Raw genomic sequence first — 27,934 nt, 5'->3', positions numbered from 1 at the left:
AATATACAATATATGGTATAGAGTATATTATATACAACATATACAAAGAATAAGTAACGTTCGCACGCTCAATCAACTGTGGTGTGGTGGTATCTTGTTACCTTATGCTTATGCTTATGCTTGTACCTTACCCAGATGCCCAGTTTGCGTTTGACCACGCTGCAAGAAACATAATTATTTATTACTTATTGCTCATTACTCATTACTTTATTTAATAACTATTATTAATACATTTATTGCCTTCATTTAATTCACTTGTTTCATCAATTATGTCTATCTGTCCCAAGTGTAACAAACCTGTTTTTTTTGGTAAGTTTTTTTTTATTGCGTTTTATATTTTTTTTTACTTTTTTAGTTTTTTTTCTTCTTTTTTTAATTACTTTATTGGCGGGAGTTATTACACCTGTAGTATCTCGTGCAGAATTTTATTTTGTTTGAGAAAATAATTATTATTGATTTTTGATAAAACTCATATTAATATTTGGTGATGTAAGGTCATTTATATTTTTTTTTGTTTCCAACAAAATTCTTATTATTATTTTTGTTATTAATTTTGCTATTATTTATATCATTATTGTTATTATTTTTATTATTATTTAACCGTTTTAAATTTGAACAACAATATAATTTTTAAGAATTCTGAACTATTATTATTATTTTTAGTTTCATTTTTATGTATGATAAGTACATGGAACGTAGATCTGTGGGAGAATCGATTAAGAGTAAAAATTATTAAATTAAAGATTCATAGGATTAGTCTTAATATTCTGGAATTTTTCAATATTTTTTTTAATTGAGTTATTTTTTTTGCAATTAAATAAACTCTCATTTATTTTTTACATAAGGAAAACAATTGAGATTTTTGATAAATATTGATAATTCTGAATAATTTATGTAAAAAATTACTGTTGTAACTTTGAATTATTTTTTATAATATTCGAAAAATTTAGTAAGTACTTTATATATTTAATAATTGAATCGGAATATTTTATTTTTAAAAATTAATTGAATACCATCAAATTTTTTATAAGTAATTTGTCACTATTTTTTTTTACATTCTCTGTTTAAACATAAGAATTCAAAGCAATACATGTAATGTATGTGTACTCAACAAGATTACAGAAAAAAATATTAAATCAAAGATTCTGGATTAAGATAAACTATAATACTCCAAAAGTATCAATGATCTCATATATTGTGACTTTGAACAGTGAAAAAAAAAAAATATATATATAGTGTACCTTGACAAACATTATGTCATTCCAATGGCTTCGTCAGCTGTAAACATTAATGTTATTACATTGCTAATATTCGAATTATAAAATTGTAATAGTAATGATTTTCTAAAAAATAATCAATTGACTTTCTATAATAGTAGAAAATTTTATTCTAGCACACAAACGGTATTTTGTACTTAATTGTCTTATTGTCAAGATATTGTTATCTATATCTGCTAAAAGTAACATACATACATGCATACATATACGTAGTATGTAAATAATGTTGGAGTAGGCCGTTAAAAAAAAAAAATAATAATAATTACTAATATTTTAGTAATGTAATTTTATTTCGTTAGATTTTTTGTTCACTCACAAAGCTATGACTGTTTAAAAACATATTTAGAATAAGATCGCTGTTGAGCAATCAAATGTATAACAAGGTCTTTGTACTCGGTAATTAATTTTTTGTGAATATTAATTGAAACAAAACTGCGATTATCTTAAAAATACTTCAGTTGAGCCTGAGGCTTTGTGTCAATTTTCTTAGTAATTGAATGTAATTTATTTGATAGAAAAATAAAATTGCATAGAATATTAAATTTCCAAACGACACAAAATTTCAATTTTTTTAATTACAATATAATTAATTTTATATTAATAATTCTAAAACGATAAAAAAAATTCTTGAAGAGCATCACTATGTAAAATTTTTTATAGTATCAAATTTTCTTAATAAATCCCGAGTCAAAATGTTTCAGCCTTACTCTGAACTGAATAAGCTGCTAGCCAACGTTTGAAAAAAATAAAAAGCGGCTATTTAAAATACATTATAAAATGAGCCTGAATATTAATATTGGTTATTGATGCAAAAATAAATAGATTCCCGAGTCGAAATTTTTTTTCGCTTAAAACCCATTTTAACCTGGGATAGTCTAATTCAGGGTGAAACAGAATGAAATAGGTTTTAAGAAATAAGGAACTGCATTGATACTAAACCCCGTTTCACTCTGGTAACGTCTACTTAAGTCCGTTTTCAGACGAGTTAGGTTGAAGAAGGTTCTTAATAAAACTCTGTTTCACTCTTTTACCCGAGTCGAAATTTTAAAACCCCAGTTCAACCTAGTAGAGCCTGATTCCTTTGATGTAGACATATGCCGCTCTAATTTAAGAACCTTTTTCAACCTAACTCGTCTTATATCAGGGTGAGGAATAGTGAGTCGGGGTTTAGTTTAAATTTTAAGATTCTGTTTCAACCTAACTCGTCTTGCATCAGGGTGAGGAGTATTGAGTTGGGGTTTAGTTCAAATTTTAAAACTCTGTTTAAACGTTATTCATCTAAATTCAGGTCGTAGAAGAGTGAGCTGGGGTTTAATGAGAATTTTATCGCGTAGGCTTCCTAGGGTGAAACAGAGATTAAAACTTTATACATTTTTTAAAATAAATAAGAGTAATAAAAATTATTATCATTATTTTGAAAATGTATTACAGTAAAGCGTGCGAAAAAATCACAACAAAACCATTTATAAATTTTTTATGCTTAATAAACTGCGTCAAATGCTTTTTTAAAAATTAAAATCGAACGACGCGTTCAAAAATTATATTTGTTTAAAAATTCACAAAATTTTTTTTCTCAGTATTTTTTCGACATAACATTTAAATTTCTTAACCAAACGATATTTGCCCGGACATACACTTTTTTCGCTTTAAAAACTGTGTTGAAAACCATTTAGAAAATTAAAATCGATCGACGCGTCCAAAAGTTACAGCTGGTTGAAAATTTACAAAAATTTTTTTTTGATATTTTTCGAAAATAATTACCGGGCTTCTTTAACCTTTCAACATAAACCCGTATATACAAATTTTTTTTTTCATTACTACTCTAAAAACTACTTTGAATACCGTTTTAAAAATCAAAATCGAATGATATGTTACAAAATTATACCTTATAAAAATTTCAAAAATAATTTCTTCCAGAATTTTTTCGAAATAATTTTCAGATATTTTAACTATTTAACTATTCATGTGTATATACTTTTCGTGCTTTAAATAAAAAATTATGGTTTGTGCAAGAATAATTTTAAAATATACGAAAGATCAAGTTTTTCTACTTAAAAATTTGACCTTATTGCTAAAAAGAATAGTTTGCCAAATTAAAAATTTAAAGAATGAACAAATAGCACAGTTTTTCACATTTTGAACTCGAAGAGCTCAAAAATATAATTTTTGTGTCGCAGCTTTTAAAGCCCCATAAAGAATCTTTAAGTTTAAATTGATTAAACGAAAAATTTTGAAATAATTCCGAAAAAACAGTTTTTTCGGTTTTCTTTCGACAACGATAACTCACGAACGAATTAACCGATTTTGACCAGGTTGGCGGCGATCGACGTGGTTTTTTAATGTTAAGAGCTGAATAGTTTTTGAAATCGATCGGTGAAGCCGTTTCAAAGTTATTAAAAAAAAAACACATTAGAAAAAATTTTTTTTTGTAGTTTTTTTTTAAATTTCTCAAGATCTACCGGTTCGAATCGGTCCCAATTATATTCAAAATCTAAGTTTGGTCAAGCCCTTTTGAATGACGCCAATCGCGATACACACATACACACACATACATACTTACATGCATACTTACATACATACAGACAAACGGACACCATCGCGGAAACAATCGGGGAAGCTTCCTAGAACCTCAAAACGTCAACATCCGTTGAAAACTTGATTTTCGAAAAACGGGGTAAAACCAATAACTTCCCAACTTTTGAAAATTTTCAATTTTCTTAGCGGGAAGTTAAAAATTTAGGCAATTTTCGCGATGAAATTTTTTAAGCACTTTGTAAGCAACGTTGTAAAATTAATAATAATAATCACAGTAATATTTACCATGACATAAGAAATAATAATAATATTTAATCACATGAGTTAATTTTAATTTTGTCAGTTGTAGCTTAAATGGAAACAAATATTTCTACTGTATGACTAGTCTTCGAGTAGCAGAGGGGATCCAGTCTTGCTTCGTAATCGTGAGGTCTCGATTTCGAATCCCAGTAAAGCTGAGTTTTTTTCAACGGAAATTTGTGTTTTATTCGTCGTTTCTTCTATCTTCATTTCGATATCAATATTCTTGTATAATTATAAATTAACATTACTAATAGTTATCATTACCTTAACAGTCATGCAAATAATAACATGAAGTAACGAACAGTTAAATGATAATTTTTTCTTTTTTTTTACTATGAATATAACCAGTTTAGGCTATTAAGGTTGAACTAGGTTGAAATAGGTTTTAATAAAACCCTGCCTGACACTTTTTCGTCTGAGAAACAAAAAATCGTATACATCATGCAATCCCAGCTAGGCGCTATACGACATGAAATTCCGATTTCAAAATTATAAAGATAGTTAATTTTTTAATTAATTATCTTACAGCGATAACAAAAATCAGTAATATAGTTGATCCAATATTAGGCCATCCCGGCAACTTCCCTCTAATTTCAAATGCATAGCGCTCCAAATTTTTACCTATTGCGACGTTTTTTTATCTCTTTAAACTTAAAAAAAGGCCATTCGGCAGCCGAAATGGAAGTAGATTTCATAATGAATAGAAAAAAAAAACTACTAGGATTGTATACAAAACAAAAATTCATTGAGAATGAGGATAAAAATATGAATAGTTTTTAATGAGATATATTGGACAAATCAATCGAAAAAACGACTGCAAGAGTAAAATTTCATTAAAAACCTACAGACGAATAGGTTATTTTAAGTTGAGGAGAATGAAATGATATGAAAATTGAAGCTCGTTTAATGGGCTTCAATATGCAATATACAAAAATTCGATGAGTTATTTCATTCAAAAGTTATGCGCGGAAGAATCTGCCAAAAAATGAAATTTTATGATTTTAAAAATTTTGAAACCCTGTAATTTCTGAACTACTTGACCGATTAAGCTCATCTCTGAACTTGGCCTTGGTATTCGTCTAAAAATTGAGTGTGTTGAGTTTGGAAAAGATACATTATGAATTAGAGACGCTATCGTCCGGATAAGCCACGTTATATCGTATATATATATATATATATAAGAGATTCCCACCTATATATTGACTCATCACGATATCTCTGGAACCATAAGGCGTAGCGACTTGAAATTTGGTAGGAATATTCCTTTCGCCGAGTAGAGGTCAGCTAAGAACGTATTTTACGAAATTCCACCCACAAGGGGGGTTGCGGGGGCGTTAACAATAGAAAATTCCCATTTTTAACCTATAGCTCCTATCGACTTCAAATTTGGTAGGAATCTCCTATATGTGATGTAGAAATGATCTAAGAGCGGACTTTACGACGATCTACTCCCAATATGGATTGCGGGGGTGGACGTTAACAATGAAAATTAAAAATTTCCGACATCTAGCTCCTACAGACTCCTAATTTTGTATGAATTTTGTGTAAGTGATGTAAAAATAATTTATGAACGAATTTTACGATATCCCACTCCACAGAGGAATGCGGGGGTGGGTCTTAACAATGAAAATTTTAAATTTTTTAGCTGTAGCTCCTAAAGGCTCAAAATTTGATAAGTATCTGCTATATGCGAGGTAGAAATGATCTAAGAGTGGATTTTATGACAATCTACTCCCAATATGGATTGCGGGGGTGGACATTAACAATGAAAATTAAAAATTTTCGACTTTTAGCTCCTACAGACTCCTAATTTTGTATGAATTTTGTGTAAGTGATGTAAAAATAATTTATGAACGAATTTTACGATATCCCACTCCACAGAGGAGTGCGGGGGTGGGTCTTAACAATGAAAATTTTAAATTTCCGAGCTGTAGCTCCTATAGGCTCCAAATTTGGTAAGAATCTGTTCTATGGGATGTAGAAATGATTCAAGAGCGGATTTAATGACAGCCTACCCCCAATATGGATTGCGGGGGTGGGCGTTAACAATGAAAATTTTAAATTTCCGAGCTACAGCTCCGACAGACTCATAATTTTTTATGAATTTTCTGTAAGTAATGTAAAAATAATTTATGAACGAATTTTACGATATCCCTCCCCACAGGGGGATGCGGGGGTGGGTTTTAACAATTAAAATTTTAAATTTTCGAGCTGTAGCTCCTATAAGCTCCAAATTTGAAAAGAATCTGCTATATGCGATAAACTGAAACTAAGGAAACGACCCAAAGTCGAAGAAAGTATTTACTAGCGTTATAGATTGAAATATAGATTAACTATCAAGTTGGAATACTAAAATAAAATAATAAATTATAAAATTAGTGTAAGAAAAGTAGATTTAAGCGAAAGATGTATCAGAGTTTGTTAGACAAGCTGTACATCTGGTGCCAATAAATAATAAATAAAATTCTCTTATGAGTATTAAAATCAATAATAAAATTTAATGAATCATAATTAATTATGAATTATTTTTTTTTCTCCATTCAAATTTTAATCGTTCTTGATTGGCCAATCTTTTTAATTTTTGTTCGGTTAAAGAGAATAAATTGTCGCGGAATTCCTTAAAAAACAAGAAGGTGTCATAAAGAGCCCTGATGAATGATCCCTATTGAAAATAAAAAGAAATTATTATTGTTAATTATTAAGCAAAATTAATTATTAACTCTAATACTAATCAAGGAAATTTAATGTTTTACATTTCGTGCTTGATCATATGCAATTCTATAAGAATCACTTTGTGATTCTTTAAAAGCCATTGCCTCATGAATGCGACAATCTCTCAAAAAAATTTTCACAATAGTAGTGCATCCAACGACATAAATCCCATCAATCTGGTCGACAAAATCTATTTAAGAACAAAAAAAAATTCTTAATGATTTTTGTGAAATTAATTGATCTTATACTCAAAGAAAAATTTAATTATCAATGAAAAAAGTATTCAGAAAGACATAAGTTGTTTTAGAGCAAGAAAAAATTTTCTACAGTCAAGAAAATATTCTTCACTAAAGAAAGTGTTACATAAGTAACTAAAATATTCGATAACTAAAATAATTAAAGCTATCCAATATATTTTCTTGAGTCAAAAAAAATTGATCAATGATGTATGGATTTGTATCAAACATAATAAACAAATAATGACTATTATTGACTTACCAATTATTTGTTTTTTAATTTCATGAGACCAATCGTGAGGTTCAAATGTTTTATCTCCATTTACTATTAATTGTTCTAAATCCAAATTATTTAAATCCATTTCGAAAAAAAAAATTGGAAAAAATTTTTTTTTTAATTTGTTATTTTATATTTGGTTATTTTATTGTTTTATTTATTGAACTTTAAATTTTATTTTTATTTACATTAGTTAATTATTTTGTAAATATACTTATTAATAATATTGGTTGAATATTCTTTGTAAATAATATTAATTTTTTAGTTTATAAATATATTATTTTAGTTATTAAATTGAAATAGGTTAATTATTTGTAAATACATAACTTCAGTATGCTTATATTTAGGATGACATTTGTTTTGACACTTTTTTTATTGTGTCAAAATAATAAAAATATTATCAGACAGCTGTCACGATAAATATTAAAAAAAAACTGATCTTATTGATTTAATAAAATCTATTAGACCGGATTTAAGTGAGCTTAATTGAGTGACGTTAAATAATCTATAATTTTTTATTTTTTTTTTTTGTTAATAAGTTGATTCCTTAATAATAATAGAATTTTAGTTAATGTAGTGTTGATGATAATTTAGTGAAATGCTACTCAATTAAGAATTAATTTTATGGATATTCAAAGTGAGTGAAATCAAACCAAAAGTGATTTCTTCTTTTTAATGTTCTTGCAGTCTTGGTGAATTTTTATTTAATCGTTTTTCTGTTTCAAAATATATAATCTATATATATATAAGAGATTTCCACCTATATATTGACTCATCACGATATCTCTGAAACCATAAAGCGTAGAGACTTGAAATTTGGTAGGAATATTCCTTTCGCCGTGTAAAGGTCAGCTAAGAACGGATTTTACGAAATTCCACCTACAAGGGGGGTTGCGGGGGCGTTGACAATGGAAAATTCCCATTTTTAAACTATAGCTCCTATTTACTCCAAATTTGGCAGGAATCTCCTATATGTGATGTAGAAATGATCTAAGAGCGGATTTTATGACAATCTACTCTCAATATGGATTGCGGGGGTGGGCGTTAACAATGAAAATTTAAAATTTCCGAGCTATAGCTCCTAGAGAATCCTAATTTTGTATGAATTTTTTGTAAGTGATGTAAAAATAATTTATAAACGAATTTAACGATATCCTACCCCACACGGGGTTGCGGGGGTGGGTGTTAATAATTAAAATTTTTAATTTCCAAGCTATAGCTCCTATAAACTCCAAATTTAGTAGAGGTCTTCTATATGTGATATAAAAATGATCTAATAATGGATTTTACAACAAATCAACTCCAATAATGATCGTGGGGGTGAGTGTTAACCATAAAAAATCTTAATTTCCAAACTATAGCTTCTAAAAACTCTAAATTTGGTAGAAATTTTTTATCTCTTATGTAGAGATCACCTCAAAATGGATTTCAATAAAGTCTACTTCCGATAGGAATTGCGGAGGTGGGTGTTAAAATCTAAAATTTTCATTTCCAAACTGTAACTTCTACAGACTCCAAATTCGGTGAGAATCTTCGTGTATGATGTCTATTTCAGTTAAGGGATTGCGGGGGCATTGATAATGAAAATTTCCCGTTTGTAAAATATAGTTCTTATAGACTCCAAATTTGGTAAAAATCTTCTACATGTGGTGTAGAAATAATCTAAGAGCGGATTTAACGACGAATCACCCCCAATAAGGATTGCGAGGGTGGGTGTTGACAAAAAAAAATCTTAATTTCCAAAATATAGCTTCTAAAAGCTGTAAATTTGGTAAGAATCTTTTATTTGTCATGTAGAGATCATCTCAAAATGGATTTCAATCAATTCTATTTCCAACAGGGAGTGCGGGGCTGGGTGTTAGAATTTCAAATTTCCATTTTCAAACTGTAACTTTTACAAACTCGAAATTAGGTCGGAATCTTTCATTTGTCGTGAGGAGATCATCTCAAAACGGATTCCAAAAAATTCTACTTCCGATAGGGATTGCGGGGGCATTAACAATGAAAATTTCTCATTTCCAATCGATAGTTTTTATAGACTCAAAGTTTTGTTGGAATCTTTTATTTATAATGTAAAAATCATCTCGAATAGGATCTTACGAAGTTCCTCCCCCACATAGGAGTGCGGGAATGATAATTGTCAAAAAATTCATATTCTTTAAATACAGTTCCTACAAATATAAAATTTGATAGAATCTCAAGAGAAACAGACAAATACCGAGATGGCCTCCAACGTCAACGGATTTAAATATTTTTCTTACTTAATAATGATATTTTCTTACAACAATCGTCTCTTTGGCAGCGGCAAAAAAGTCATTGTAACGTTTCCAAAATTTAACATTACATATAGCTATTCAGTCAACGGACTAAGAATTTTACATACATTTTATTTTTGCTGATGACACATAATCGATGAATTGTTCTCATTACGGGATCGCGAAAATGTAACAGATTAAAAGCATTGCATTTTCTAAACACATGAGATATAGAAAAGAAATTTGAGATATAAAAAATATGAAAAAAAATAAATAAAAATAAAACATAAAATTTAATTTATTTCCTTTTCAATTCGCCCAGCGAAGCGGGCGGGAAACCGCTAGTATATATATATATAGATAGATAGATAGATAGATAGATAGATAGATAGATAGATAGATAGATAGATAGATAATAAATTTTATTGTTCCTAGAGCCTAAGCTCCCTCAGGACCATCAGCAATAATAATACATTGATTTACATTTTTACGTATTATAGTAAAACTAAGTACAAATTAATTATTAATTAATGCAACATTCACATACAGCTTTTTAGTGATAGACAGAAAGATCTTATAATTATAAAATATAATTTAATTTAATATCAATTTAAAGCCATAATTCAGAGTGATAATTAAAATAAATACAAATAAATCTAAGACGCATAGGTATTCAAGAATTCCAATTGAAATTGAAAGTGAAAATCGAATTTAAATATAATTTAATCTAATTCAAATTAGAGTATCACATTGAAAGAAATGATTGAAGCAAGCATTTTTAAATTCAACCAAATTATCCACAGCCACAGTCTCAGCTGGCAGAGCATTCCAAATTCGTATGCCATGAACTAAAAATTTAAATTACAAATCGAAAGACTCAAAAGCAAGGCCATAGACACAGTAGGGATCGAGATAGCTGAAGACGTTGAGGGAGCAGTAGCTCGTTATTGAATAAGATCCTCCAATGGACCTGTTCCCGTTGAAGGTCTCAACTTAACAGGTGGCTTGTTATCAGCGTACCTAACATTCACAAAAGAATGAGAGATCCAAATGTTTTTGGGATGAATTGTCGGGTACTTTTTTCGAACTTCAAGACGAAGTTTGTACAGAAATGATGGATGTCTACGATGAAGATATATCGTAGCATCGGCATCAGGAAGCTGAACACCAGGCATTAACGTACTAACTTTCACCTTGTTGTTTTTAATACTCTTTACGCACTCATTAACATGCTTCAGGCTGTTAAATTTGACACGAACACTGCGATGACCCCTGCCACTCCTCTTACCAAGCCGTTCCACAATAGCAATCTCAGATTCACTAACAGGTACTTTCAAAACTTGTGTCAATTGCACAACTACGCCTTCAAGTTTTTCTCCATCCAATTCAGGAAGACCAGTGATAGTTAACTCATCTTCAAGCGAACGTGACTCCAGCTGCAGCGTCCTAGCCTCCAAATCACCATCAGCAAGGCTTTTAGCAATAGCTGTAGCTTCTTGCAAAAGATTATTATCAACAGCAGGTGTAGCTTTCTCAATTTTAGTAACCCTAACCTCCAATTCCTTGAAATTTTTCTGCAGTAGACCATATTCAGTTATTAGTTTGTCAACTTTATCATTATAATTGTCGAGCTTTTTTCCAAAACTAACAACATTCTTATCTACATCATCTATTTTATTCAGCTTTCCACTAATTTTTTTTAATACCAGTGAGACATCAACAACACAAGCTGGGCAATAATCATGAACCTTAGTTGCCGCACGTGACTTAGTTGATAAACCATATATATATATATATATATATATATATATATATATATATATATATATATATATATATATATATATATATATATATATATATATATATATATATATATATATATTAGGTGTTTCAAAAAAAAAAAAAAATTTTTTTTTTTTAATTGTGTTGAAAAGTTGAAAGTACATTTAAAAACAAAAATTTTGGCGCCTATTAGAGCCCTTAATATTAATATGAGGGTTTGCCTCAATTCATTTGTAATTTTTCTATTTAAATAACACGAGAAAACTTTTTTTTTATTTTTGAATTTTAATTACTTCGGAACGGCTTGTTTACGCAATATCCCAGAGAGAGGTCTTATAGGAAATTCCACGGAAAGTTCCTCAGATCAACCGTTTCAACGATATTTGCAATCAAAAATAACACCAATCAAAAATTTCAAATATTTTCCAATAAAATTGCAAAAAAAAATCATACTTTATATTGATATTGTTTCTTTTTTTTGTAAAATTAATTGAATTCTATTAATTTGAGATTTAATTTTTTTTTTGCTTATTTACTTCATACGTAACTCACAAAAAGTATAAATACATAAATATAAAGGTTAAAATTATCAAACAAATGATTTTTGGGTCTCTTTTATAAAAAATTTATTTTATTTTCTACCAAATACTAATAAATTCTATTAAACAATCAATTTTTTATAACAAAAAACAATATTTAACAACAATTCATAAAATTTTTTCTAACTTGAAAATATTACAGTTTTATAAAATTATTTTTATTGCAATTAGGATATCGTTTTCTGTGTTCTGTCACTAATTGCAATAAATACTGAAGCTGTTCTTCATTTTCGTTAAGCATCGATTATACTGCTCTATCAATGCCACGCCGCGTTCTGCTACATCATTTACAACTTGAAGTTTCTCAAAATACTCCAAGTTTCTTTTGTAATTTAGATTCTGAGGCCACAAAGTTACATCCTCATCAATGAAATCATACGACAAATCAAACGATTTAAACAGATTTATCGATCTCATTGATACAAATTGACTAAGATCTTTATTTAATAATGACTCTAAATTTTTCTTATCGATTATAAAACGACTCGTTTTAGTTTCATTGGTTTCACAGTTTTTTAAAGCATGAACTATTCTTCTTTTTGTTTCAACTGAAACAGTTTCGTCAAAGAGAGATAAAACAGACAACTCGTTATTTAAATACCACAAGTGATCGGCTAATTTTTCTGAGCATGCCCGTGAAATAGTATTATTAAATTTTTTATATGAAATTAATTCTTTAATTAAAGTTAAATCATTATTAGGTGCTGCTATAGCGCACGGTGCAGCATACCAAGCTTTTAAATAGAATATTATGATAAATAAACTAAGTTCTCGTAATCCAGCTATTTCTGATTTAGTAAGACGAAATTCATTTCTAAATAAAAAAATTTTTAAACTATATATTGCTTTAGCCATCCACCTTGCATGATGGACGGCTCCAGGATGCTTAAATGTAATATTTGTGGTAGTAGCACTCAAAAATATCGATGATAATTGCAGGAGTTCACGGTAATCATCACGATAATGATCCATCTACAAAAAAAGTTCAAAGTCAAAATAAAATTAATTACATTGCAACCTCAAAGTAAAGAACATTAATTATTATCAACTGATGTGAAGTAAAAGTTACAAAATATTTTACAAATGCAATTGTAATCGTTAATGATGATTAAGAGTGTAATAATCATGTGAAATTGATTTCCAATATTTTTATTTACAACGGGGTTAATTATTAAGTGTAAAATCGATGATTATACGGAACTTCATAAATTTTCATGTTTCACTTTAACATCAGTTAATAATTCTTTAGCGCTGGATTAAAAAATTTTACTTCTATTTGATTATTAACGAATTTCAAAATTTCATCTTTGATTGGTGTTATAACTTCCAAAATACTACAGCGTATTTGACGCTGTAGTATCAGAACACAATGCTTTGATGTTATCAGTATTAATATTCCATTGTTTTACTGTTGTAATAATAGCTGAAGCTTGATTTTGTCCAGTTCCAGATTCTAGTTTGGGGACTCCTAACAGTTGAAATTTACCTGATGATGATAAAATAATAGGAAGCCGGTCAACTTGTTTTATGCCTGTAATATCTGACAACAGTTTTCCATCAAAATGTAGCACATAATTATCAGTTTCCAAATTAGTTTTCAGATTTAACGTCGCTTCTTTGCAAAATTTTTCCCGTGCTCGGTGAATAGTCAAATGACTGAAGTTTACGCTTGCACAATCAATATTTAGGCTAGATAATAAAGCAACAAAAATGTAAGTCGCCGACCTACTACTCACATTAGCTCTATCCAAAGCCGCAGCAAGTTCTGGTGTCATTAGATCAATTTTAGGAACTTGTTGTTTTGGAATTTCATCTTCATAATCAGAGATTATACGAGAAGTATTACTTTCCAAAGATTTCTGGGATAACTTAGATGTTTGACTTGATATTTCATGATTAACAACATTATCAGTCTCAACTGTACAAGAATAGTCAACATTGTCATTACCGAACTCTCCGACATCAAATGTACCACTATCATTATTGTTATTATAATTGATATCAATGTTCTCTTCATTATTGTTATCACTATTACTGTAGTTATTATTTTCATCGCTTACATCAACATCCATATCTTCAACATCTTCTGGAATTGGCTAAGAATTATATGAGATTAAAACCACGTCGACTGGAAGATTTTTGTCCCATATAAAATAATCTTTTTTCTTTATCCAGTAAATTTAGCACATCAGCATGAGCTATATCAAATAGTTCATTTAATTCGTCCCGAAAAAGGGATTCATTTTTTTTTTTTGAGATTTTGACTTTTTCCTCTTACAGTTTTTTTGTAAATTCCTCCATCGATTGTGATTTGAGGTTAGTTTTAAAAAAGCAGATCTTTTCTCTCTTGTCGGGATTTGTGCCACACACCAAATTTCGAAAACTTTGTCGACAGTGGTTGATATGCTTTCTTTCGCTGAAAAATTTTTCGTTTTGAGATAATAAAATAAAAGTGATATAACCTCTTTCAATGAAGGTAATTTTTTTCCACCAAATTCACTTAATACATCAACAATCAAGTACACTGTTTTCACCATTGTGATCATAAAATTTATAACTTATATATTTTAATTATAAGCAAATTAAATTAATAATATAACGAATTTAAATAACAATCAGTATCAATAAAGAAAGACAATGACGAGAAGATAGAACAAAGCATTGAAAGCAGAGCAACAAAGAGAAATTGGTACTGAACGACCAAGCTTACCAACACAGAGCTTACTAACTACATTACTCAAATCAAACGAATATACTACTTTTATCGACGGAGCTGAATAAAGCTCATTCAATATTTTTTAAATGGAAAAAATTAATCAAATTTTATAGTTGATTGAATTGATTTAATATATTTATAATTTTTTTAACATTTTTAATAAAATGCAATGATGAGTGTTTGTTTAGTTAGTGTGATCAGGAACTTTACATTTTCATTTTACAAAAATTTATAAACTTGATGAAATATAAAATTAATTTGTTATAAAAGAGACCCAAAAATCATTTGTTTGATAATTTTAACCTTTATATTTATGTATTTGTACTTTTTGTGAGTTACGTATGGAGTAAATAAGCAAAAAAAAATTAAAATCTCAAATTAACAGAATTCAATTGATTTTACAAAAAAAAAAACAATATCAATATAAAGTATGATTTTTTTTTGCAATTTTATTGGAAAATATTTGAAATTTTTGATTGGTGTTATGTTTGATTGCAAATATCTTTGAAACGGTTGATCTGAGGAACTTTGACCTTCAAACGTTTTTTGTAGAGCGTGAAATTTCCTATAAGACCTCTCTCTGGGATATTGCGTAAACAAGCCATTCCGAAGTAATTAAAATTCAAAAATAAAAAAAAAGTTTTCTCGTGTTATTTAAATAAAAAAATTACAAATGAATTGAGGCAAACCTTAATATTAATATTAAGGACTCTAATAGGTGCCAAAATTTTTGTTTTTAAATGTACTTTCAACTTTTCAACACCATTAAAAAAAAAATTTTTTTTTTTTTTTGAAACACCCTAATATATATATATATATATATATATATATATATATATATATATATATATATATATATATATATATATAAATACATACATATATAAACTTTTGAACTAATGGTGTTTTCTGAATCAGCTTGACGAACTGAGTCAGAAAATAGCAAAATTTTTCAAAAGTTGCGTCATGGGGACAAATGCAATAGTTATATTTCTATGAAATATACTAAAAACATGGTTTTACAGCTATTTTTAGATCTCCGAGCTTCAACACAGAATTGTTATACACTTTTGAGCTCAAAAGTCTAGGATGGATTCAGTAACACTTTTTTGAAAATATTTAAGCTGCAATAACCTTCACACAAATCATCCGATTTTAAAATACATGGCCATTTTTTTTGGCAACAACTTCCAGTACCACTAGTGTAAAATTTTCAATAAAATAATTTTTTTTTACAATTCGCTGCAATTCTTACTTAGTAAGAAATCATTTGATAGATTTTATTTTTTTACTTTTTTCAGTACTCAAATCTCTTTACAATAACACTCCAGTTTTTTTGTTGAATAAAAATTTTAATTTTAACGTTGTTAAAAATCATCTCAATTTTTAGCTAGTGTTAGAACTATTTTTCAAAAGTCTGCAATTTTTTTCAAATTTTTTCTTTCTTAAATTTTTTGGGCTATCATTTAAGAAATATCTTCTAGTTTAACATACATTTTTTTTTTTTAATTAATCTAGAAATTTTTTTAAACTACCGAAAAAATTTTTTTTAAAATATCCAATAAGTTTTATGACAAATGTATACAAATGGGCAAAAAAGTAATAACCTAGATTATTTATGTAAAATTTGTAATCATAGTTAAATTTCAATAAAACAAGCAACTAAAAATTTAAATAACCAATTAACAATTATTACGCGTAAAATATAAAAATCAAGTAATCACTTAGCAAATTTCGGAGTTAACAAAACAAAACCATTAGTTAATTAACTCCTAATTATGAAGCCGAACAGTAGCATGAAACTCGGAAAAAAACAAAAAAGAATAAGAAAAAAAAACAAAACAGAACATGAAGTGTAAGAAGAGAATGTGTACAAAGATACATAGACAGTACAGATCGTCGGCATTTCCTTGCATCAGAGAGCCGACAGACTGCGCTCAGCACGCATCGTTGCGCCCGGCGTTAAACAATCGGTGGCTATGCGTTGCATATACATACCACTCCCTGCTCTTCCACCCTACACTCGTCTCTCACCGACTCATACAGTTTTTAAAATGTTTTTTTTTTTACATGCCGGCAACTTTTTACATTTCTACCCCTTTACAGTGGCTTTAACTTTTTTTTTCTACTCTGATTCCAATTCAGACTCGACTCTTTTGGTTCTCCAGCTCGGGCTATATAATACTGCGTATAGGTAATCTTCCTCGGTTATTTTAGAGCGCACGTCTTTCGACTCTTACGACTCCTACGACTGCAGAAACTTCCATACTATGCATATTTGTAAGGATTTGTGAGTGTGTGTGTGGGTGTTTATATGTGACAAGAGACTCCTGCTGGCCATTCTTCACCGAAACAAGTTCCATCTCTCTTTTTCTCATTATTGCCTCGAACAACCAAAGGCCGGGCCGTCAAGTTCTTTGTTGTTGTCCTCGCGGCCGGATACTTTATTGTTGTGTGTTCTGTGGCTGTATGAACACCGCGTCTCTGCATTTTTCGCTATTATGCTTTTTTCTCCACTGGTGTATCACCTACCAAATTTATTACAAACTTTGGTATTATACAGCTCTACTATCCTACATATGTACAAACTACTTTTGAAGAAAAATATTTTTTTTTTAATTTCACTCTTGCTTTGCTCAAGATATTCTGTTTGAATTAATTCAAAAAATCAATTAATCAAAATTTAAGCATGAATTTAAGATTTTTCTCTTTAAAAAAAAAAAAAAAATTGATTTAAAAGAAATATTCTCTCCAAATTGCATTCTTGTTTCAAGATATTCAGTTCTCTGGTTCAAGAAATGAATTCAAGAATCAAAGAAATAAAATTAAGAGGATAAAAAATTTCCCGTTCGAGAATTTACAAATTCAACCAAAAAATTTACTATTTTCAAATAAAACAGCCTATATATAATATACTTCACCTAAGAATAAAATATAGAAAATATGGAAAAGTTATAAGAAAAATGTAAATCTCTACACTGAAAAAAAATTAACTTGATTCAAGAGAAAAATTCTTGAACCAAAAAAATAATTTTAAAGAGTTTCATTGTCTTGAATCAAAACGAAAAATTCTCGAATTCAGTAAAATTTCCTTGAACCAAGAAAAATTTCTCAATTTAAGAATTTTTCTACTCAAAACAAGAAGATGAAATTCTTCAAAATTATTTACTTGATTCAAGTAAATTTTTTTTTCTGTGTACAAAAAAGGTTAATTCTCTATCAATTTTCTTATATCACTAATATGAAGTTTACTTACAATTTTAATTGTTTACAAATAGATTTTTCGTATAGTCAATTTTTGCAGACTATATTTACATCATGGTACACGGAAAAAAATTAACTGTTGTTGCAACAGGAGGCAGTCATGTTGCAGCAACAGGAAAAAATCCTTTTACAGCAACAGGATTTTCCTGTAGCTGCAACAGGATTACTACTGTTATTGCGACTTAATAGTAAAATATATAGTTGGGTCATTCCATGTCAAATTGACCTACAGTTGGAATTGACCCCTTTTGATTTGGATAAATTTTGATCAGAAATTTTCTTTTATCATATAACGAACTTCTGCCAGATAAAAAAAATTAAAAAATTTTATTCAAAAGATATGCAAATTCAAAATTTCGCTATTTTTTAAGTTTTTTAATTTTGTTTTTGGAATATCTCGAACGTTATTATAGATACGGGAATGGCCTTTCATTTGTTTAAAAGGGGACGCTTGGGGCTATTGAAAAAGAAAAATATTTTGGAAAAAAATTTTGAAAAATGCCAAACTTGTCGAATTTAAAATTTTTGAAAATCGTCAAAAATCTCAATTGACATTAAAATTTTGGCTCAATTTTTTTTTGTATAGTACCTTGTACTGATCTTAAAAGACCCTGAAATTTTTAGAACTGTGTTTTTTTTAAATATGAATTTTTGAATTTCAAAAAAAAATTTTTTCTTTTTTTTTTTAGTTTTGTTTGGTATTTTATCAAGAAAAAAAAGTAGGTATTTAATAAAAACAAATTAGGAAAACGGTTGACCCTGAAAGGCTATCCCTGCAACTTCCCGCCAATTCCATACTTAAGCGCTTAAAATTGCACTAATGACGTAATTTTGAGCTCTTCGAGCTCAAAAATACAATTTATTAGTTATTTTAAGCTCTCTGAGCTCAAAGATATTGTTTTCCTATGCTTTTGAGCTCTTCGAGCTTAAAAGTCTGATAGAGATTTGGTAAGACACTATTTTTCGAATTTTTAAACCGCGATAACTTTTGAATAATCAACCGATTTTCACACGGTTGGCAGCATTCGACGCAGTTTTTCAAGCCTCACAAAGAATCTCGAATTTTGAATTGATTACGCTAGGAATTTCGGAGTTATTCCAAAAAAACACTTTTTTCGGTTTTCTTTCGTTCACGATATCTCTCGAACGAATCAACCGATTTTGGCCGGACTGGTGGCGATCGACGTAGTTTCTTGAGATTAAGAGCTGATTAGTTTTTTGAGTTGAACTATCAAGCCGTTAAAAAGTTATTCCAGAAAAACCACATTTGAAAAAAATTTCTTTTTTAGTTTTTTGAAGATTTCTCAAAATCTATTGATCTGAATCGGTTCAAATAGTTTTCAAAATCTAAGTTTGGTTAAGCCCTTTCGAATGGCACCAACCGCGATGAAATCGGTAAAGCCGTTCAAAAGTTATAAGCGGTTCACATACTTTCACACACACACACACACACACACACACACACACACACACACACACACACACACACACACACACACACACACACACACATACATACAGACACCGTGACAACCTCGCGGGGATAGTCAGGAAAGCTTCCTGTGACCTTCAAACGTCGAGATCTGATGAAAACTCGATTTTTGCAAAACGGGTTGAAAACAATAACTTCCCGATTTTTGAAAATCTTCGATTTTCTTAGCGGGAAGTTAAAAAAAAAAAAATTAGGAAAACGGTTGACTCTAAAGGCCATCCCTGCAACTTCCCGCTAATTCCGTTAATAACTGGCCGCTTTTTTTGAGCTCTTCGAGCTCAAAAATACAATCTGTGTGCTGTTTTGAGCTCTCCGAGCTCAAAAAGATACTTTTTCTATGCTTTTGAGCTCTTTGAGCTCAAAAGTCTGTTAGAAGTTCATAGAACACTATTTTTTGAATTTTCAAACCACAATAACTTTTGAATGAATAAACCGATTTTTACGCAGTTGGCGGCATTCTACGCAGTTTTTTAAGCCTCATAAAGAATTTTTAAGTTTCAATTGGTCAAACTAGAAATTTCGGAGTAACTCCAAAAAAACACTTTTTTTGGTTTTCTTTCGTTCACGATATCTCTCGAACCCATCAACCGATTTTGACCGGATTGGCGGCGATCAACGTGGTTTTTCAAGGTTGAGAGCTGATTAGTTTTTGGAATCGATCGGTAGAGCCAATCAAAAGTTATTCCAAAAAAATTACTTCTGAAAAAAATTTTTTTCCTATTTTTTTTTTAGATTTCTTTAAATTTCTCAAAATCTATCAATCCGAATCGGTTCAAATTATCAGGAAATCTAAGTTTGGCGAAGCTCTTTCGAATGGCACCAACCGCGATGAAATCGGTTCAACCGTTCAAAAGTTATAAGAGGTTTACATACTTACACCCACACGCACACACACACACTCACACACACATACACACACACACACACACACACACACACACACACACACACACACACACACACACACACACAAACACCTGCGGCAGAGAAGAAACTGCTACCAGGCGCGTCTCCCCGTAGCGGATGGGAGAACGCTTGCTGTCCTTGGATGACACTAGGTCTCTTATTTGATGAGGTACAGAGGGTAGGTGCCAAATAAAATACGCTCCCGTGGACAAAACTCCCCCCCCCCTTTAATAGGTTGGTCACACTAACTGACCTAGCAAGCCGATCGTTCCCTGCTGTAACTCACTGGGAGTGTCCGGAACCCGTGTCGGTTATTTCCGACGATGCAGGCTACGGCTGATGTGAGCTTGCTCTGCCGAGGTGTAAGTTGCATTAGCGGATCAAGAGCCAGCCACTTCGGGCCTTGATCAGGAAGTACGCAGTGAGTGTTAGAGATCGGAATCTTCACCGCCCCGAGCGAGTCTAGTCCGTCCGTGTATTCCGGGACTGGCTAAGTGTCGGCTAGGCTTCAGGGAGTACTATCTCCGAGGGTACACCCGTTTCTAGTTATGACAACCCGCTCCACTCCGTACGATGCGCTGGTAAATCAAAAAGTATGAGAAATTTACAGGAAACAAACAAGAGTGGAAACAGGCTTCATGCCCAACAAGCAGCGATTGAAGTAAGCGCTGAAATGAAGAGAACGCAATCGCTGGAGCGCCTCGAAAAGCTGACCATTGAGCTGCAAGAGTTTGTCCAAACTAAGGTCAATATCCACAAAAAGATAAAGACCAAGACAACCGGTGTAGTCAATGCTCTTGGAAGATTCAAGAAACTGGACAAGGAATGGCAGTCATCACGACGACGCATTCAAACTGAAGTTGAGACGGAAGAAGCAATGGACCCTGGAGCCGACGGTGACGGCGAATCTGCTGCTGAGGACAAGGGTGAGACTGACACATGGCCTGGAAAGAGAAAGGACCGAAATTCGCCAGAGCCAACCGACAAAGTCACAAAGAAGAAGGACTTGAAAAAAAGCCCTCCCCAACGACTGGCAGGGCAGGGCGACAAACCTAAGAAGGCGACTGATTGGGAAAAAGTACAGTCTAAGAAGGAGAAGAAGCTAGCTAGAGAGCAACTCTCAAAGCAGCCGCCGAAGGAGCCCAGGCCAGAGCCTAAGCGGCAAAAACCACGCAAATGGATCAGACCCGACGCACTGATCATCCGCCCAGCCGAGAAAACAAAGTATGCCAAGATTCTGCGTCGCATAAAGCAGGACGTCCCAGATGAGCAGGTTCGTTCAACGGTAGATAAGATCAACAAGACCAGAAGTGGCGACTTGTTGATTACGATTTCGAGGAAGAGCACTGACAAAGGCCAATCCCTCCAAAAGACGATCGCAGACATCCTTAAGGAGGAGGCCAAAGTGATCTGCAAAGGACCACAGGAGATCATCGAGATCCGAGATGTCGATGACGACACGACGAAAGAGCATATTCAGACCGCTCTAAAGAGGGAAGCTGGAGAAAGTTGTAAAATCCCACTAGAGGCAATCAAAATCCGTAAAGCCTTTAGGGGTACGCAGACAGTCACAGTGTTACTACTAGCAGCTGCAGCACAAAAGTTACTGGAGGGAAACTGCAAAATAAGGATCGGCAGGGTCAATTGCCGAATGAGAGCAACGAAGAGACCCATACAATGCTTCAAATGCTGACACTTTGGGCACTTTGGATCTCAGTGCAAAAGCGAAGTCGACCGGTCTAAGCACTGCATAAGATGCGGAAAAGAAGGACACAAAATTGCTGATTGTAAAAATCCAGCTAAATGTGCACTGTGTGTTGAACAGTATGGCGTAGAAAAGGCGGCTCACCATGCAGGCACGAACAGATGCCTCGTCTTCCAAGAAGCGCTCCAGAAGATAACGAAGTCAAGAACATGAAGTTATTGCAGGTCAACCTCAATCATTGTGAGGCTGCGCATGACCTGCTCATGCAAACTGTGCGCGAATTAGAGGCAGACGTAGCACTTATAAGTGAGCCTTATAGACACCTGAGTAACCATCCCTGGGAATCCGACAGCACTAACAAAGCCGTCATCTGGTCCTGCGGTAAATGTCCTTTTCAGAGAACAATCAACAATAAAGAAGCCGGCTTCGTAGCAGCATGGGTAGATGGCCTCCGCTTCTACAGTTGCTATGCACCACCTAGTCTCTCTAATGAACAGTTTGAAGACTTCCTTGATCGGCTAACTGAGGACGCAAGAAAACACTTTCTCGTGGCAATAGCTGGTGACTTCAATTCCTGGGCAGCAGATTGGGGCAGCAAGTTCACTAATACACGTGGAAAAGCACTTCTCGAGACAATGGCCACACTGGACGTGATCATTCTTAACACCGGTGACACGCCAGCGTATACTAAGGGAGAGGTAAACTCAATTGTCGACCTTACATTTGTCAGCAGTTGCTTAGCTCGAAGAGGTTTTTCTTGGAAAGTATTGAACATCTACACAGCCAGTGACCATAGTGCGATACTATGGGAAATATCAATTGGCCAGAATTTAACAAGAGTCAACAGGAACGCCAGCGCGGAACGCCAGCGCGGTTGGGTGGACAGTTAAATCTCTCGACCTCACTGCTTTAGTAGTAGCCCTAGAGTGCGATCCGATCATCGTAGAAACTGCTGAAGAGAAGACCAAGGACCTAATGAGAAGAGTCACCCAGGCTTGCGACGCCAGTATGTCTCGGAAACGTGGCATGAATTCAAGACCTTCGGTGCACTGGTGGAACGATCACATTAGCATTCTACGTTCAGAGTGTCTTAAAAAAAGAAGAAAGTCTCAGCATGGCTACAGACGACCTAACTCCGCAGAGCTGTTGGCAGAGTATAAAAAGGCCCGTCGAGAACTAAACAGAGACATTAAGACATAAAGAAGATATGCGGGACATAAAGAAAGCAAAAGACGCTGCTGGAAGGAACTGGTCGCAGAAGTAGAGAAAGATCCATGGGGCAGACCGTATAAGGTGATTATGACCCACCTGAAATGCCAGCCAATGCCATCACCTACGTGTTCACAGCTCCTAGAGAAGACTGTTACTGCGCTGTTTCCCCAACAGCCGGTATTCACTTACAAGTTGGAGCAGCTCAACCCTGAAGACATCCCAACTATCACGTTGGACGAGTTGATAGAGGCAGGCAATCGAGTAGGGAATAGTAAGGCGCCGGGATTGGAAGGATTCCCTAATATTGCCCTGAAATCAATCCTTAGGGCAGCACCGGCATTATTCCTGGACGTTTACGATACATGCCTGAAGGAAGGGACTTTTCCCCAGAAGTGGAAGCAACGGCTAGTGCTACTTCTGAAGGGGAAAAAGCCGCCGGAAGAACCGTCATCCTATCGACCACTCTGCATGTTAGACACGGCCGGCAAGATATTCGAGCGCATAATCCATCAGAGAATAGAGGCTGTAGTCGATCCACTCCTGGCAGAGAACCAGTTTGGTTTCCGAAAAGGACGGTCAACTCTGGATGCGATCAAATTGGTTGTTGATACAGCCAAGGATGCAATCGCCGGAACGAGATGGAAGGGTGGAAAGAAGCGTGAAATACTGCTTGGTGGCTGCTTTGGACATCAAGAATGCCTTCAACTCCGCTAACTGGGACTGCGTTATGTGGGCTCTATAAGAAAAAAACGTACCAGGATACCTTCGCAGAATGGTAGCGAGCTACTTCACGAATAGGGTTCTGAAATATGACACGAAGAACGGTACGGAAGTGTACGAAATCTCCGGAGGAGTGCCACAGGGATCAGTTTTAGGTCCTCTGCTATGGAACATCATGTATGATGGCCTCCTGAGAATAGCATTGCCCACGGGAGTCAAACTTGTAGCATATGCGGATGACGTAGCTGTCGTGATCGTCGCAAAGCACCTCGAAGAGATAGAAATCGCATTTGATATTACATTCAGACGAGTCAATTTGTGGATGGACATGATGAACTTGCAACTAGCCAAGCATAAAACCGAGGCAGTGCTCATCACCAGCAGAAAAACGGTAGAAACCATCAAGTTGAGAGTCGGAGAACAAGAAATCACATCACAGCCATTTATCCGTTATCTGGGAGTGATGCTGGATGCACGACTCAACTTCAAGCAGCAGGTGGAACATGTCAGTGCCAAAGCGTCAGTAGTGAGGGCTAGTCTCGCACGGCTGATGCCTAACATCGGAGGCCCAATGCAGAGCAGGAGGCTACTATTGTCATCAGTAGTCACATCAGTGCTTACTTACGGAATATCCATTTGGGCTGATGCACTGGAAACCCAAGAATCATGGAGAAAAGCTGGACCAATATATCGACTGAGTGCCCTACGAGTAGCTAGTGCCTTCCGCACTATATCAGAAGAAGCAGTGTGCGTCATTGCCGGAACCCTACCTCTTAGAGTTCTAGCAGAGGAAAGGACGAGCCCTTTACCAACGAAAAAGGTCAACTGCACTGAGCCCTGAAGAACTTAAAATTGAAGAACGGCAGAACAGCATAGGCCGATGGCAACTACAATGGGATGCAGAGAAGGGTAGGTGGACGCACCGCCTCATACCTCGGATCGACATTTGGCTCAACCGGAATCACGGCGAGGTCAATTACTATCTTACGCAGATGTTGTCGGGACACGGGTGTTTTCGAGAGTATCTACACCGCTTTAAGCACGATGACTCTTCGGAGTGCCTGTCCTGCCCAGGAGTTGCTGAAGATGCGGAGCACGTCTTCTTTGTATGTCCTTGTTTCGATCCACAGCGTGAAGAGTTGGAGAGAATCCTGAACCAGAGAATGCAACCAGATTCACTAGTGGAAGCAATGTTGTCATCAGAAGCTGTCTGGAACGCTACCAACACGTTTGCAACAGAAGTCCTCAAAGACTTGCGTTCCACCGAAAGAAGAAGAGCAAATATCAGAAGATAGAAGGAAGGTAGTTAACACCTTAGCCACCAGAAGGAAGAGCATTAGCTAGTTCCTCCCCTCACGAAGTAATGCTTGACGGCGGTTCCCATGAGGGATTAGAGGAAAGAAGAAAAGGGGTTTAGGGTTTAGTGAGTAGGGGCGTTAGCGTCGAGTTTTAGTATGACGCTGCGTCGAGTCTTCACATATCCAGGCAAAACAGCTATGCCTGGAATCCGCAAAAAGGATTCCCCCCGCTGAAAAAAAAAAAAAAAAAAAAAAAACACACACACACATACAGACATAGTGACACCCTCGCGGGAATAGTCAGGGAAGCTTCCTAGGACCTCAAAACGTCGAGATCTGATGAAAACTCGATTTTCGAAAAACCGGGTGAAACCAATAACTTCCCGATTTTTGAAAATTTTTAATTTTCTTAGCGGGAAGTTAAAAATATTGAACCAAGAAGTTTTTTTGGTTCAAGAATCAGTTTTTACTTGACTTAAGATAATTAGTTTCTTCAAAAACTATCTTGGTTTGAGATTATTTTCTTGTATCAAGCTGAATTTTCTATTAGTGTAGAACAGTTCGGTTTATTCATACTGAACTACATTTCGCTAGTTTTTATATCGGATAAAAAATAAATATACTCGGAAAATAAGGTTAATTTGACTTCAGAAAATATTTTTCAATACTAAAGTAGCTTTAGATGTATAGTAATTCTTATAATTATTCTGTTTCTGCTATGTTTTAAATCATTTTTATCATTATAAATATTTTCTGGAAAAAAAGATCAAATTTTAGTGGTTCCACATTTTTTTTGTTTGATTCGCTTTTATCAGTCTTAGTTTTTCAAAATAAGTGCATTATACTGAGAAAAAAATTTATTCAAACCAGAAAAAGTTTATGAGAAATACTAAAGTTGTTTTGAAACAAAATGATATTTCTAATCAAGAGGATTGGTTCTACGATGGAGAATTTCTTCTTTTTCTGTAAAAAAAGATCGTTCATATTCATCAAAATAAGTATTAGTAATTATTTCTCAAATTGTAGATAGTTATTAAAAATTCATTTGAAATATCATAGAAGTTAAAAAATTAAAACTTTTTTTTAACATTTTCAATAAGCATCCTATTATAGGCATTTTATGAATTTTATTTTTAATTTCTCTTTACTTTGGAAAGAGTTGGCAAAACATATTCAAACGATTTTCAGCAATTTGAGTGTAGAAAGATCAAAAAAATTATTTCATGAAAAAAAATTTTTTCTCGGCTTCGCCTCGACTAACAATTACATATGATTTGAGACATTTATTACTTTACTGCCCTAAGTATGTAATATATTATTTTAAATCATATGGACCACTCATTAGGATAAAAATCAAATTTTTCAGCTCAATTGTCGATAAGAATTTTATTTTTTCGAAGCTTATTCTAATTTCACGGAAAAAATTTTTTTAACGGAAACTGAAAATTTGTTCTATTTACTTTGGATATAATTTAAAAACAAAAAAGGCGATTTACTATATTTGGGTCCTCGAAAACTAAAAATTCCTTCAAGTTCCCCCCTGCCCCTAAAATTCTCAAAGAATAAGGAAATAATTATGTTTCAGAGAATAGTGCTTCTTACTGTCGAATTTTATAGTATTCCACAAAGATAATATTCTCTTGATCATCAGATTTTAAATTTATCTTCGCTAAAATAAAAAAAAAAAAAAAAACAAACGAGTTTTAAGACGAGAAATTCTTGAATGAAGACAACCAATTTTCTTGAAAATAATTTTGTTCTTATTTCTTCTTGTACCACAAATATTTCTTTTAAATCAAATATTTTTTTCAACGCACAAAAATTTTACTCTAACGCTAATTACAATCCTTAACATTACTTAACTCCAAGTACTGATGAATATCAACCAAACAATAAATATTTTTCTATGTCCCAGTCACAGAGATGCGGAAAATGAACGCGCTATGACAATACCTACATATATGAATATATGTGGAAATAAAGATTAAGAACCCATGGGTATCTATTATTTTCTCACGCGTCAAATAATTGCGAGTACACCCCAGATACTCATGGGTATTGTCATTCAAATAAATAATTACGAAATTGCTAATGGATCTACATTTACCTGGCAGCATTGTTACCGTCGTATCCTCATGACACCGAGTAAAGGTCTATATCTTTAATTATCCAATTGGAGGATTGAAAGTATCGAATGTATAATATATAATCTGTAATGTGGAATGTGTTAATTAATATTAATATATGGTAATTATTTATTAAAATAAATTACAGCGGAGCGGAAAACTTCCATGGGAAAAGACTGGCACTTATCATGCTTCCGGTGCGAAAAATGCAACAAGACCCTTGAAGCCGGAAAATATTTTGAGCATGGAGGAAAACCCTACTGCGAAAAACCGTGTTACTCAGCTCTTTTTGGTCCTGAAGGTAATTTAGTTTATTTTATTTCATTTTACTTCGTTTTATCTACGATGAAAATTACATTATTTATGAATCTTTACAGGATTTAGATATGGAAGCATCGATTGTTATAAGCACTAGTTTTCTTCATGAATCTAATCTGTAATTCTATTATTATCAAGTTTAATGTAAAAATAATTTTTCATGTTTGAAATACAATAAATTTTACTTTGAAGTAAAAA

The 27,934-nt window shown here is 32.8% G+C and overlaps 1 protein-coding gene and 1 long non-coding RNA gene across 3 annotated transcripts; one reads left to right on the top strand and one right to left on the bottom strand.

Annotated features, from left to right (window-relative positions):
• The first annotated feature begins 129 nt into the window (after window positions 1–129).
• LOC123270393 (cysteine-rich protein 1-like) lies at window positions 130–27,934 on the top strand. Of its 2 annotated transcripts, none has more exons than XM_044736427.1 (3): window positions 130–309; window positions 27,567–27,719; window positions 27,796–27,934. In XM_044736427.1, exons 1-3 carry the CDS (start codon window positions 270–272, stop codon window positions 27,831–27,833), a joined length of 231 nt encoding a protein of 76 aa, XP_044592362.1. In that variant the 5' UTR covers window positions 130–269; the 3' UTR covers window positions 27,834–27,934. The 2 variants fall into 2 exon arrangements, with proteins under 2 accessions (XP_044592362.1, XP_044592361.1); XM_044736426.1 differs by lacking the exon at window positions 130–309 and adding an exon at window positions 27,197–27,443.
• On the bottom strand, window positions 6,646–7,365 carry LOC123270396. Its single transcript, XR_006510591.1, has 3 exons — window positions 7,326–7,365; window positions 6,869–7,017; window positions 6,646–6,777 (listed from the first exon to the last, which is right to left on the bottom strand). It is a non-coding gene; the product is annotated as an uncharacterized LOC123270396 (long non-coding RNA).

The sequence above is a fragment of the Cotesia glomerata genome, linkage group LG8 (genome assembly GCF_020080835.1).
Source record: "Cotesia glomerata isolate CgM1 linkage group LG8, MPM_Cglom_v2.3, whole genome shotgun sequence".
Lineage (NCBI taxonomy): Eukaryota > Metazoa > Arthropoda > Insecta > Hymenoptera > Braconidae > Cotesia > Cotesia glomerata.
The sequence above is the reverse complement of the archived record's forward strand: the minus strand, read 5'-3'. Positions and strand labels throughout refer to the sequence as shown.